The sequence below is a fragment of the Pezoporus wallicus genome, unplaced genomic scaffold (genome assembly GCF_028554395.1).
Source record: "Pezoporus wallicus isolate ANWC-B61680 ecotype Strahan unplaced genomic scaffold, APGP_CSIRO_Pwel_v1 contig_8251, whole genome shotgun sequence".
NCBI classification, from domain to species: Eukaryota; Metazoa; Chordata; class Aves; order Psittaciformes; family Psittacidae; genus Pezoporus; species Pezoporus wallicus.
Window position 1 is genome coordinate 125,574 of NW_026641469.1, and position 15,081 is coordinate 140,654.

A 15,081-nucleotide genomic window follows, 5' to 3' on the forward strand; every position below is an offset into this window, starting at 1 on the left:
AGGAAGGTGATGGAAAGGAGAGGGAAGATCAGGGAAAGTCACTCAGAGTGATGCAGAGCACCAAGGAAGGAGCCCTCTTCCTGTGTGTGCCAACAGTAGGGAGTATCTGGGAGCTTGCAAGTGGGAGGAAGGAAACCCAGCCAAGGCAGGAGCATCCATCTGTCCTATCTCCTTGCTCCACGTGCCTGGCAGAAAAGCCACGGCAAAGCCTCTGCCCTCCAGGGTCATGAAAACAGATGACCTTGGAGTCAGGAAGATCATACTTTTAATGCCTGGAAACTGCATTTTAATTATTTAATGAGAGAGCAGCGAGCAGAAACCGTGATGCTGAAATAGCCTCTTACAACCACAAACCCACCCCTGCACAGCAAGGGGCTATTATCTCATCAAAAGGTTGGGGACTTCTGTGTCCCCAGCCCCAGTGTGGAGGGGGAAAGGGGTGGGCTGAGAGCAGAGAGGGCAGGAAGGATGGAGGATTAATGCTTTCAAACAGCTGTAGACTGATAAACCTGAATGGAGGGAGAAGGATGGGGGAAATCAGAGCTACATCCAACGCGGGGGCAGAGAAGGGAGGTGAAGTCTGTAAAGACAGAAAGCAAAGTCTTTTCAAGAGAAAACCATCAGCCAGTTTTATGTGCAGCCTTAGCTGGTTGCTCAGTTGAAATATACTGGTGGAAGCACGAGAGCCAGTGTCGTCAACCACTACTAAAGCACAGAGCACAGAACCCAGCCGCAGCCCCGGGTGCACTAAATCATCCCAGACCTGTGGGAGGTTTTGACACAGACAGTATATGGATGCAGACACTATTAGAAACAGAGTGACTGATGTGTTTGATATTATGGAGCATGTTGATTTGAGGATGATGTAGGTAGCTGGGATTATGTGCACGCAATGTCTGGATTTGTCACCTTCTGCAGTAAATATTTTAAGGATTGTTTCACTCGAGGCAGGGTGATACCTCACATTGAAAATGCACGCTGGAAGGAAGGTATTTCTGCATTCAGCTGAGCATAAACGAGTTTACAGATCAGGAGATGCTTCATTACCACCCAGTGCAGGGAATTAGCTGGTTATCTTGACTAGTACACAGCAAGACACTGCTCCAGCTCCAAAGGGGTATTCCAACCTCAATGCTCCCCATCCCACCATAAGCAGCACACACATTTCCATGCATTAGGCCAGGTAGGTGGTAGCAGGAAGAAAATAGAGGGTAGAGACCTTACAGAATCCACTGCTATTGCAAAATGTCTATTATAAAGTTATATGCACCTGAGGGAACCATATGACACATACTGGTATGTTTTAGGGAACCATATGACACATACTGGTGTGTTTTAGGGACCCATGCAGGCTGCTTTCCTTCTGAAGTACAGCAGAAAAACTTGCCTGCTTTCCACTGCTTTTGGAGGCGTTTGGGAGTTTCTCCTACATTTTGCAAGGAATAAGGTCTGAGAGATGAAGCTCCACAATGCAAGCCTTAGGGAGCAGTCTGGTGACATGGTAGTGGGTGTCCCATGCGGTTGTGCAGAGGAAAGCAGCCTCAAGGCCTTGTTTCTATTCCCCATGGAGCCAGGAGGTTTATGAGCACATCTGCACCTCGCCTTGGGACCTAGCACCATCCTCAGCATCTCCTCACCTCCCTACCTGCAGAAAGGGGAAACCCCCTCCCTGAGCCCTCAAAGGTGATGGGGGACAATTCCCAAGAGAAGGAGCAGACCAAACCAGACACATGGCTTTCTAGACTGCAACAGGAAAGGACCATTTGGCCTTCTCACTCTCCATCTCTCTAACACAGCTCATTAAATCTCTGCAGAAGCGGAAGCGGATCCCAGCACCTTGAGAAAGGGCTGCAGACACAAATCACTTAAATTTCACTTACAGTTTTGCAAGTGATTTCCAGACCCATTTTCCTGGATATTTTGGTCACTGTGTTTGCCCTCAGGCACAGTGGGAGATAACCAGGTCTCTTCTCACCGCCTGGTTAAAGACAGTGAGGCAAGAGAGCGGTTTTCCTCTCCCACATGCAGAAGGAAGTTATCAAACATCCCATCCAAAAAGCAAGAGGGACAAAACACCCAGGAGTAGCTCTTATTGACATTGCCACCTGGATGGAGAAAAGCCAAAGACTCCTCACTGGAATGACAAGGCTTCAAGGAGAACAAGCCTAAGTCAGACAGAGCCCAAAGGACTTCAGGCACCAACTCCATATGAGTTTGGATAAACCCCGAAGCATCCTCCCACAAAACGCACAGTTTGGGGTCCACAGCTCCAAGCAAGTCCTCTAAGAGACCACAGCAATGAAAGGCAACCCTGAGCAGACCCACAGCACTGCACATGCCCACAGCGAGCCCTCAAGCCACAGGGAGGTAGAATCATAGAACCCCAGGATGGTTTGGGTTGGAAGGGATCTTAAAGCTCCTCCAGCTCCAACCCCTGCCACGGGCAGGGACCCCTTCCCCTGGAGCAGCTTGCTCCAAGCCCCTGTGTCCAACCTGGCCTTGAACACTGCCAGGGATGGGGCAGCCACAGCTTCTCTGGGCACCCTGTGCCAGCGCCTCAGCACCCTCACAGGGAAGTACTTGAGTTCTGGAGCTAAAGGAACACAGCTCTCAGGCCAGGCTGTGAACGCCTTTGCTCCTGCCCACTGCTCAGGCTGATGTCCTTCCACAGGAGCGGGCTGGGATGTGCTGATGCAGGTTCTCTAATAAAGCTACAGGATGAGATTATTTCTTTGTTTCATAACATCTGCTGGGAGCCTATAAAGATTTACGTGCCCACAATGGAGACTCTTTCAATCATGACATAAATTTACTACAGAACACAAAGTGAATTCCCTTTCATAGGTCTCCCCTGGTTCCAGTGTTTTTAAAAGGCAAAAAGGAAAGGAAAAACCCCCAAACCACCAAAGTTTCAGTCTTTTCCAATCATATTATGCAACTTTTCCCCCACACTGGTGACAGTAATTCCTACTTGTGATTCACAGCTAATTGTATTATAATAGGCCAGTCTTCTTGATTTAATATACCATATGAAAATGGGTCTGTGAGAGAGTGTGGTCATAAGATTAGTAACAGCTTTGGCTCTTAATTGATGTTCACACTTTACTATTGAGAGATGGAAAGCTCAAGGGTGTTGAAGAAGATGTTTTGCTGGAGTTTGTTTTATTCCAGAAGTAAATTAGGAGGGAGGGGAGTGGAACAATTGAAAAGAGATTACAAATACCTGCTCCCACTGCATGAAATTACAGTGCTCAGGGTGAGGGAGGAAACGAAGCCAAGAGGAAGAGCTCCCAGCACTGAGAGCAAAATGAATCAGCTGCATTAGCACCGAGGTTTGCAACAACAGGGTTCCCCTGAACCCTCAGCAGGGTACCCTGAACAGGGTAGCATAGACAACAGAGCAAGGCTCATGGGTGACTCCTGACTGGGTGACAGAGGGCAATGGAAAAGGGAAAGGACATTAGGGAAGGGTGAAAATGCCAAAGAAGGGGATTGCAATCAAGCAAAAGGGCAGAGGAAAGCAAAGGAAGAAGAAATACAATAGCCCTGCTGCTAACCCCTGGCTGAGCCTGCTGATGTGCCAGCACGGTGTCTTGAGTTTGACTCATATCTTATGAAGCACAGGCAATCCATTACACACAGGATTTCCCCAGCCGGTTCCAGGCCCCATGTGCACACAGTGGCTGCTGTCCCTACAGGAGGAAATCAGGGCATCCAAGGCACCATCCCTGCCCTGCAACCCCAGGGAATGGTCCCACTCCAGGCTGGCCTCTGCCTGCATGGGCAGGGAATGGAAAATGTGATCCCTGACCGACAGCAAGGTGCAGAACTGATGGACAAGCAACAGCCCTGCAGGCAGGCTTAGCCCTAAGCAGGGATAACGCATTTGCAGTGGCATCCCGCTATCCGGTTGGAGCAGTTCTCCTCCACCCCAGCTCAAGAGGTGAGAAGCCTGCAGCCAGGATGGAAAAAGGAAACCCGAAAGAAAAAGCTCATCCCAACTGCAATTTCAGCCGCCCCGCTAGGAAAAGCGACTGCTTCTGGAGCCAGAGAGCTGCAAAGCCCTTATGGCACCATGCAACCAACACTGTGGCAGCCTGGGGATTTGAGGATAAATGACATTATCCTGAACGACACCCGGAGGAGAGAGCAAACCCCGGAGCCTCTTGGGGATAAGAGGCTCCCCACAGCCATTTCCACTAAACAAACTCCTGGCAGCATCTCCCAGGTGTGTGGGGACAGCAGGGAGCCCAGCTCCGACTTGCTCCCATCCTGCAGAAGACCTGGATTTCCACTGTGCTTATTTAACCTCCTGACACCAGCTTCCTTTGGTACCTACATAACAATCTGGGAGTTATTATTCTTCGTGTTCATTATGTATTAGGAGATGGTCGGCGGATCCTGAAGCAATTTGCAAATATTAATTAAGCCTCAGCAGCATCCCTGAGTGGTTGGTAACTGTAATTATGGCCATAATTATATTAATTCTGCTGTAGGGAGGCAAGTAATTATTTGGAATCTATTATATAGCTAAAACAAACCTATGTTGATGATTACACGTTTAGTATGCGGCTAACCGGGATTTCACTTCCTGCCTGCTGGCTTTGGTATAAAGGAAGGAGGGAAAAAGAAGCATGTAGAAAAAAATATCATGGAATGGTTTGGGTTGGAAGGGGCCTTAAAGCTCACCCGGCTCCAAGCCCTGCCACGGGCAGGGACCCCTTCCACTAGAGCAGCTTGCTCCAAGCCCCTGTGTCCAACCTGGCCTTGAGCACTGCCAGGGATGGGGCAAGCAATGGGCTTCATCCTGTGCTCCAACCCAGGGACAAAACAGGACAAGACACCAGGAGAAGCTCAGAAGTTTCATGGTGAGTAGCAAAACCCAAGCTGACTGCTGCCCCATGGAACACATTTCTCTTCTTTCCTGCCCGAAATAACAGTTCCCACCCTTTCCACCCCAAACACCTGCCCAGACTTTGTGAAAAGCTACAATCCTGCAAAGTTTAAACAGCTGCTTGCATCTGGACCCAGGCTGCAAAGAACAGGATGCAAAGGATTCACAAGCACGTATCAGCACCAGCAGAACCCAGCCCTGTTCTTCCCAAATCCATCAGGCTAAAAAGCTGCAACCCACCTCCCTTTAGAGCCACACAATCCATAGCACATCTGTTCTCCACCAGCCCAGCAAGGAGCCCTAATGCAAAGGTCTCTTCCTGCTGCAGGCTGGTTTCTGGCCAAACCTAGATGAAAAGTGACCCAAGGGCAGGCTCCCACACCTGGAAGACATTTAGTCTTTAAGGATATCCTCCACACCACACATTTGCAGCACAGCACTACCCAGAAATAAAGACCAAGGGGCTGTAAGGGCTTAACATATAAAGAACCTTCCATACTAACTAGCAAGGAGAGCAGGTCTCTGTCAATACCCTCACCCTACCCAGCCTGGTGGAAGAGCCTGGGCAGCGCATCTCCACATCAGCTTGAACGATGTCCCTGTGGCCCTGCTGGTGTGGTGTATTGATGGAGCTCGAGACGTTAGCGCTGACCCAGCAGCCAGGCACGTTCCTCACATCGGTTTGATGCCAGCCCTTAAAACCCAGCCTCATTTTTCAAATTAAAAGACCAAAGAAGAGACAAGAGTCAGAGCAGCTTTGCTGGACCAAACCGATCACCCTCGAGACAGGAAAGGATTGCTCCCACAGCCTGTTCTCAACAGCCTGCCTCCAATAGAAGATCAATTAGGCAAATTTCTATCCACCCTTGAAACTTCTCGGTCCATATTTCTCTTCTCCACCCCAACCTCCCCATTTGTTTGCTGCATGTTTGATGTGGCTCATCAATGGCAAAAGCAAGACAAATAAGAGTAAAAAGGACTTAGGTACCCACATTCCAGCTGCATCCCATTTCAGACTCCTAAATCAAGAAGATGCGACAATAAAAAGCCTTGCAGAGCTGCTGCTGAAGGAGATGGTTCCCCGCAAGCATTAGGCTCCAAACTCAATAAGGTGAGAAGAAGCCCATGATTCCAGATCGTGCACGCTGCCCAGCTTTTCTGGCTCTGTGGATTTAGTTGGGATCTCTTAAACTCTCCAGAGGAAACCTGCTTTGGAAGGACTAGTGCAGCACCAGCAAAGGGATGCTCCATGGTCTCTACCCCTCTTCTTCATTAGCCTGATGCCCATCTCATGCCAAGCCAGGATCCAGCAATCAGGTACCAAGCTCCAAGCCAGCTCATCTCAATTTTTATTCCACACAGTTAGAATCACCTCAACTACCAACTCTGCAGGAAAACAAGAGTACCTAACCGCAGTACAGGGACCAATCAACCCAAACATACCTGAAATCACCCCAAACCCCTCGCTGGACCAGCCCATCTTTCACAGCATCATTTTGTGCAACACTTAGTACAGTTTGGTCCCAATTTCTCCTTGGATTCTTTGACACTAACTAACACAAAATGAGCAGCATCACTTTGAGCTGCTGCAGTCTGCTGAGGAGAGCACTGACTTGGCACTGATGCTTGAATGAGCCAGACCGAATCCAACTGGCTTCACTCACAGTTCCCTTCAATGGCAGTTGTACAAATCAGGAGCATACTTAAAGCTCCAGCCCCACATCAGCAGAATTAAACACTTCCCTTCCAACAGCAATAGTAACAGCAAGCCAGATTGAAGTTACGTTTGGAACTGGCACTAAAAAAAAAGATTAATTAAAGTAAAAATATAACAGAACAGGGGTATAAAAAGGAATTTGGTAAAACAGTTGGTTTGTATTGAGTGAGCAAAATTCCCAAACAAAAACACACACACACACAGTGGAATTACTGTGCCATTAGTGATGGCGGTGCTAAATCTGGTGCTTGCAGTTACTCCCAGGCTCAAGCCATCCCAGCCCATGGCACAGAGCTTCCTGTCTGCAGCCACCACAAATCCCAATGCAACCCAGTGCTGGGAACGTCTCATTCATTTAGTTTGATGTCAGGTTCACACTGGGGACAGCTGATTATCTGATGGGAACACAGGAAAATAACCCCCTCCAGCCACAGCATTCAGGGGTCCTTTTAAGAACGCCCTTTCCTGCAGCAAAGCAGCACCTGGGTCTCTATCCGACTGCTATCCCATAAAGTTTGTGTTCTGGGAATAAGTAAAATAAATTAAATCTAAGTCTATGTAATAAATTATGAGTATGCAAATATAAATACTAAAAAATAAATTTAAATGTTTTAAAAGCTAAATGGTGAGCAAATAAACACACTAACAGGTATTGACTGCAGAGCCCTGAGGCAGCCCCATAAATCAGAGCCTTCACCAGGGCTGGTTTCACCACGGTGGGACCAGGAGTGAGCCTCACCCTCCCTGCAAAGCCCGTCTCATCCCTGTGCAATGGGCAAGTCGTGAACTACAGTGTCCCAGGCAGAACCATGGGTGACAAGTTTCACCTGAGAAGTTCTGCAATCAGGAGGAGGGGATTAGCCCATAAATCCCAACCAGGGGATGCTTTAATAACTTGCTCAGAAAAAAAAAGAAAAAGCAAATTAAATACAAAAAGAAATCAATAAGCACAGGACAACCAAGCCTAATATTAAATATCTTGGAAACAAAGGGAGCTCCGTGGAATAAATCAACCCCCAAACTCGAACGATGCAAGGCAAAGCAATCATCCACTTAATCCTGATACTCAGTTACAGATAGATGGGGCTGTTCCTGCAAGGGAAAGCAAATACCATCTTGGAGCATTAAATTGCCCAATTCTGACAGCTTTAGATCAGAAATTGGAAGAGGTTTCTGATGGACACCAACTGCTGAACAGTTGCTCCCCTTTGAGTCCAGGGTTTAACATGCACAGAACCACCACACAGGGGAAGGGACAAGATTTTAGGTCCAGCCTGTGGACGTAAGTAAAGCCACATACACTGACTGAGGGGTACAACCCTCCTCATGCAGCTGGAGAACACTGTCCACAGCCAGCAACCCCTGCCCAAGCCAGAGAATAACTCAAACCTGAGCACTCGTGAATAAAACAGACCAAGCCCAACCAAACCCTGTTAATCCTGCAGCGCTGAGCTCCACAAATCAGTGCAAGCCCCCTGTATTCACATACATTGGGGAATCAAAAAGCAGTGGTACCTACACACGTTGCCTTCGCTGTGCCTGCTCTCAAGTAGCCCTTTGTGCAATTCCCACCGCACCCTAATGGCATAAACAGGGTGAGGTTGAGAGGAGAGGCAATCTCTTGTATGAGATGCACTATGAGTATAAAAGGAGACCAGCTCTCTCATCCAGAGCCTTTTCTTCTGCTTCAGATCTAAGGAAAGACTTGTTTGCTCAGAAACAAGTCTGGTTTGGTCTTGTTTGTTTTCCTTTTACCCACTGAAAGCTATAACCCTGCAAGCATTACCTCACTCCTTTCTTTTGAGCCAGAAAATGCTTTTTGAGCATCCAAGTAGGTATAAAAAACTGCAAAACCCTCTTTACGCTATCATTTAATCAGTTTGCATTTGATCTTTCGCACCCGCTTTGCTTCTTTTCTGTGCCCAGCTCAAACCACACAATTCTCTCACCCCTCACTGGTGTTATTCCCTCTCAACTCAGGAGGAAAAGCAGAAGCTTCAGCTAACCTAGACCCAAAGGAATGACCTGGGCTGCCCAACTCTCAGCGCTCACAGCAGCTGCCAAGCCTGGGTTTGGCACCTTGATCCAAGCCTACGTGCCCCAGGAGTGAGGTTCAGCAGCGATTTCTCTGGGCACAGAGGAGTTGCGCCCAGCATCTCCCATTCCCACTCACAGGTGGGAAAGCTCCTCATTCTTTACTCAAGGACAATGTAAAGGTCACTCTCTTCTGCTTTAAAATTGAGAGGAGGATGAATGAGCCGCGATGGAGGAGTTGGCACTAACCCCCCTCACCCAGCTCCATGAAGCAACCTGGCACGGGGAAGATAGGTCTAATTGCTCCCCATGGCACCCAGGGTGCCCATCGCCCTCCACCCCGGTGTCCCCCCAGGGCCACACACCCTTTGGGATGGGAAAAGGGGAAAGAATTCCACTCTATTTCCTCAGCTGAGTGATTTCACGTGACAGCACGCTTCTGATGGGAGATGGGAAGCGCTCCCATGTGCCCCAGGCCAGGTCCTTGCATGCCAGAACCCCCAGCAAGACTCTTGGGACTGACACTCACCCATCTCGTCCCCTGCCACCCTCCAGAGGCAGCTCTTCACGTCTGTGCAGGGTGGCTGGAGAAGACCAGTCACCAGCCCACCTTGGTGGCACAAAGAGCTGCTGCAGAGCATCAAGTAACCAGTTACATCAAAGAGCCTGCCCTCAACTCCTGCATCACTCCCCACAGCATCCTTCGCCAGGCTTGATGTTTCTTGGGACACCATGGGTCGTGCTGCCTCGCTCACCGCAGCACGAACAAGAGCTCATCAAATCCTGCTTTCAGGCCCTGATGAGGGCTGACAAACCTCATCACACCAGTGAGCTGGGGAACTGGAAGAAGAGGTCTGGTCCTCGCAGCCCAGAGGTTCTGCCTGTTACTCCCAAGTTGCCTTATGTCACTGTATGGGTTTGCAGGCTTGTCCTGCTAGAAAGGGTCCATCTCAACGTGCTATTTCATTTATGTTATTTAAAGTGGGCCAGTTCAGCAGCATACGGTAACTCCACAGTCCTAGGCAGCTCACTTCACCCCACAGGGATTTTCTCTCTCCTCCCCTTTAGCAATGTAGCAGCCAGCTCGGCTGATGTGATAAATCCAAAGAGACAATTTCCTCTGATTTTAGGCATGCATCTCAGGCAGCACTCACAGAACTGGGAATTCAACTCCTCTCCTGCATGCGGAGCAGCAACAGCTCAAACTATAGTTATCTCTCTCTACAGGCACCAGCACCACTCCCAGCAGCAGGAGTGTTTAATCACAGCGTACACCTCTCCCTCCTAGATAACTGCAGAGATTAAAAGAGCAGAATATTCCAGCACAATAAACACCCTGCTGCTATCAATGGAGTATGAAAGCATCATTCAAGAGAGCCTGGTTTCAGCTCTCATTTAGAGTTATTGCCATTCCACATCTCCTCTTACCGGCTGTAGCTTGCAAACAGTCCCATGGGAACGTTTTCAAGCAGAGATACTCCTGGTGGCTTGGAATGCAGGCCCCGAGTTCAGGGCAAACTCCTGCCTGGGGCATCCGGGCTCACACAAAGGGGACCAGGGGCCTCCTGGGCGGTGAAGGCGCCGGCTCCAATTACCGGAGCTCCTCATTTGCAAACCAAATCACGCTGCACAGCCCCACACAGCTGCCCGGGATGCGGCTCTATCCCACCGGGAGCGCCCTGGGATCGGCTCTATCCCACCTCGGGAGCCCAGCCCGAAGAAACTTTGCTTCCTACCTGGAGAGCAGGGAAGCAACAGGGAAAGCGTGACAGAAGCAGCCGCGATGGCTGCACAATTACCTGTTTAATCCAAAACTAAGGGGGCAGCCAGCCTTTAACACCCACCCGCTCTGCCGATGGCCAGAACTACCCTGAAGGCATCAGCTGCAGTCCGGAGGAGAAATGAGCGGTCAGGGATAGCTTGGGGATGCTACGAGGACCGGGGCGGGAGAACTCACCGCGGAGAAGTTGTGGGGCCCGCAGAGCTCGCCGCGGTACTTGCAGGAGAGCAGCATGTCCTCCAGCTGGTGGCCCAGGCGGTCCATGAACTCGGCGCTGATGCCTTCGTAGTGCCGGGGCGGCAAAAAGAGCCGAAAATCGGCCAGTTTGGCGAACCAGCGAAGCCGCGCCTCGTCGCCCCGCAGCAGCTCGGTGAGCAGCGGGCGGGCGGTGCGGTTGGGCAGCAGCAACCCCAGCCAATGACCCGCGTAGTAAAGATCCCCTTTGGAAAGCCGGGGGAAGCGGAGCGGGTTGTTGTTGCAGAGCGTGACGGCGGGGAAAGGCAGCTGCCGGCTCCACTCGGTACGCACTTGGGTGTGCGAGGGGAACGAGAGCCAGTGCAGCAGGCGGTTGGAGGACCAGGACAGCAGCAAGCCCAGCGCGGTGCAGAACGCCAGCACCCACAGCGCCCGCCGCGGCAGCGCCGCCCGCCGCGAGCACATGTGCCGCAGCCCGTGCAGCCGGGTGCGCAGCGGCGGGGCCCGGCACCCCCGCGCCATGGGCGCTCCCCGCCGCCGCCGCCGCCGCCGCCCCGGGATCAGTGCGAGCAGCGCCGCTCCATGCCGAGCCCCGGGGAGCCCCGCGCCGCGGCCGGCAGCGGCCCCGAGCGGCGGGGGGAGCGGGCGCGGGCCGCCCGCCGCACCGGCACCGAGCGCTCCGCCGGGCAGCAGTTCCGGCAGCGCGGCATGCCGGGCCCCGCTGCCAACGCCTCCCCGCGCTCTACGGGGGGCAGCGGGGCCGCCCCGCCGCCGGACGAGCCTCCCGCCGGGCCGCGCCGCTCACATGCTGCGGTACACAGCCACCACCACCACCACCCCCCCCCGCCGCACCCCGCTTTCCAACCGTGACCCCGGTACCGGGCTCCCCCGCCCCGGCTCCGCTGGTGCTCCCCGGCACCGACCGGCTCCCCGCGGGGTGAGCGCGGCGGGACCCCCCCCTCCCCAGGCCGGCCGCCTACCCCCTCCGGCCCCCGCCGGTCCTCATGCTGCCCCGGCCGGGCGGCCGCTGCCCGCCGCCTGCCCCCTGGGAGAGCCCCGCGCGGCGAGGAGGAGGAGGAGGAAGAGAAGGAGCGCAGCTCGCCCGAGGTGCCGGTGCCGGTCCCGGCTGCAGCGGCGAGCCCCTCCACTCGGCGCCAGCCCCGCTCGGGAGGCGGAGGGAAGGAGGGAGGCTCGGCCCCGATCGCGCCGCTGCTTCAGTAGAGCAGCCCCCCCCCCTTATCGCCCGGCAGCACCGGGGGGGGGGGGACGGACCCGCCGATGGCACCGGCTGGGATTGGGGGAGCCGCCTCCCGCCCTCTCTCCTCCCGCTGGAGTTTTTCAGCATCCCCGGGGGAAAACACGATCGCGCAGCCACAGGCGAAGCCCCCAGACACCCGTGTGTGTGTGTGTGTGTGTGTGTAGGTCTCAATAGGCTGCTCTTAGCGGTTGCTGTCGGGGGGAAAGCGGGTTATTATTTCGGGGGAGGGGGAATGATGCTTTTTCTTTTCCATGGCACAGATGCTCTATGGTTCTCTGTGGAGAAGCGGACTCATGGAAGCATCACCCCCGACCCGACCCTTGCTATCCATTTGCCTGTGACACAACGAAGCCCTTTGGGGGACCGAGGGCTCATTTTGCACCGGACACGCAAAAAGAGAGCCTCTTTCCCCCAGCACCTCGATGAGACACCAGTAACTTGCGCTACACGACAGCATCTCAGCGGGTTTGCCTAGCTCTAATCTCTGCAAAGCAGCTTGCTGTTACCTTCATTTTGATTTTGAATAGTACTAAGAAGCATCCCTCTAATTGTGTCCAATTAAGCTGTAAGTGGCGATAACTGCTTTGAATCCCCTCTGATGTTGGGTGTTTTTTTCTCTCTGAATTCATTTTCCATGTGCGTTTTGATCCGTTATATATTTTCACCCAATAGGTGGAGTCATTACAGCCTGCTTGGCTCCAGCCCCCCGTCGGGAGAGTTTTTGGCTGTGGCAGAGCTGCGAACCCCAGTGTGGGGTCAGATCCTTTTCAAACCCAGGAAGCCGGCTGTGACCTTTCTTAAGCCGACTGGGAAAAGGGCAGGAGTCCCCATGCTCATCCTAACGCTGGGTCTAGCAGCTCCCATTGCGCCTCCCAGCCTGGTTTCGAAGCAGAGCTCGGCTTCTTTTCCTGGCGCCTGTTGAAATCAGTGGGAGTTTTTCCCCTTGGCGCACTCGCAGGATAATAAACATCCCAACTGCTTCGCCACGAGGCTGTCTGAGTTTGTTACACCCGTGATATATTGACACAAACCCGAGGAAATAAAAGGTGCCTGACTATAAACAACCTCACATACTCCCTCCCACAAACCTCATTGCTACCCTGCAGCAAAGGCAGGTTCTCTGGCAGCGTCTGGACTCTGTCCGCTTTCTTGTTTTCAACCTCTTCCCTTTCTCTAAGGGGTTTTTATCATCTTGGTGGGTTTCTTTCAGGTGCAGGTAGCTCAGCAAACAGGGGTTGTCAAGGAAAGAATAGCAGGCTTGTGTGGCAAGCTGCTTTTCCCCCTTAAGTGCACCCACTCTGAATTAGCTGCTCAAATCTCCCTTATTTGACTGATGGTAAATAGGGGTAGGGTGGCCAAGGCTGACTTCCCCCCGTGCTGCAATTCAAGAGCTTCCCATGAAAAGGTTCTGAACAAAGCAGAGAAAACCTCATGACCATAAAACTCAACCCCTGCACGGCTGGTGTGATGCTGCTTCACCCTGCCTGGTCCCCCGCTCCTTGGAAACCATCCCCATTTTGTGAGTTACTGGGGAAAGCAGCTCCCATTCCATGTGCTCAGTTCCCATTCCTGAGCACTTGCTTCATCAGAGTCCTGGTTAATTCTTCTCGCAGCCAGAGCAGCTTAAAAGCTTATTCGGCTTAATGCATGGATGGAATAATAGAGCTGGAATCAATAAATATTGCTGGTTAATCAACAAGTCTTTTTTAGAATTATCCCTTGGGATGGGTGAGTTTGCTGCTTCTGTTGGAGAACGAATTGGGATGGGAAGAAAACTGTGTCGGAGAAATTCTGGGCATAATTTTGGGTGAATCCTGCCCCTTCTCTCCTCCTGGTAGCCTGTGTGCTCCAGGTATGGAAAAGACAAACGTTCTAAACCAAAAGCATCACCTTCTTTGGAAACCTCATTTCCACTTCAAACATTGACTCAGGTTAAGACAAAAAGGATTAAATCAAAGCTTTACACCCCCCAGGAAGTAAATCACAACTCTTTGTTCCGGCTGCATCCTTTTGTTGTTATTATTTAGTGCATCCCAAAAGGGAGCAAAAGGAGGGAAAGCTCAACCCCCAGTGCTTTCCCCTCCAGACTCACAGTGGGACTGGCAAGCTGGAAACCCCACAAGCCCCATTTCAAGCCCCTGGGGGAGAGTGAGACCCTGCGTTTAAGCTCAATAACTGTGATTTGGGCAAAAGAGTTTCTGAGGTTTCAGGGTTTGGCTCATGGGGCTGCAGCTTCCCTTCAGCCCTGTGAATGGGAATTGGGGCATCCCAGGGGATTTATGGGATGCATTCCATTGCTCAGTTCCACAGAGCAATTCCTGGTGAGTGAGTGGGCAGGTTTATCTCTGGCTCGGTGCCACGAGGAGTTATGGGTTGGTAGTTGCAGGATGTGGATAGCTTCACAAATGCTGCGATATCATCTGCTTTATAGCAGTTTTAGTCCCTAAAAGCAGGAGATAAGATCACAGGGATGGGATCAAAGGGTGCAGGACTCTGATCTCCACCTGGCAGCGCTGGGGTTTGTGCTGTCAAAGCCCCTGAAATAATGAAGGACTCAATTGTAGCTCCCAGGAGCAGGGCTGACACACTCTAAGGCTCATTGCTCCCAGGCAGGAGGCTCAAGCAACTGCTGGTCAGGAAAGGGACCCCCTCTCCCTGCACAGAAGCATCCCCCAGAGCTGCTGGAGATGCTGATGCAGAAAGCAAAGGCTGACCACGGCATCACAGAATCACAGCCTGGTTTGGGTTGAAGGGACCCTAAAGCTCATCCAGTTCCAACCCCAGGGATGGAGCAGCCACAGCTTCTCTGGGCACCCTGTGCCAGGGCCTCAGCACCCTCACAGGGAAGAGCTTCTGCCTAAGAGCTCATCTCAGTCTCCCCTCTGGCAGGTTAAAGCCATTCCCCTTGGCCTGTCCCTACAGGCCCTTGTCCAAAGCCCATCTTCAGATTTCTTGCATCTCAGCTCAGGGCTTTTACCTCCTTTCCAATTCTCCTCCCCATCCCACGGTGGATGTGAGTAAACAAGCAGCTGTGTGGTGCTTGGTTGCCATCTGAGGTTCACCCACCACAAACATCTTTAAAGAGAAGCCCAGCAAGTGGGAAGTGGGATGGGGAGATGGGGGGATGCGTAAGACATGGCCAGAAGCTGGAGAAATTATTCTATCATCTTCAGGAGGACAAAGAAGAAAATAGGATGTTATCT

General features: G+C 52.0%; 1 protein-coding gene across 3 annotated transcripts in view; it reads right to left on the reverse strand.

Annotated features, from left to right (window-relative positions):
- Positions 1-15,081, reverse strand: part of LOC130607131 (acid-sensing ion channel 2) — a 430,756-nt gene that overhangs the window by 80,857 nt on the left and 334,818 nt on the right. Inside the window, exon 1 of one of the 3 annotated variants that reach the window (XM_057423991.1) lies at positions 10,603-11,157. The exons of the other annotated variants lie outside the window; for them this stretch is intronic. Coding sequence (XP_057279974.1) covers positions 10,603-11,142 — 540 coding nt within the window. The 5' untranslated portion in view covers positions 11,143-11,157. Of the gene's footprint in view, positions 1-10,602; positions 11,158-15,081 lie in introns of those variants that run through there. 3 annotated transcript variants of the gene reach the window in all.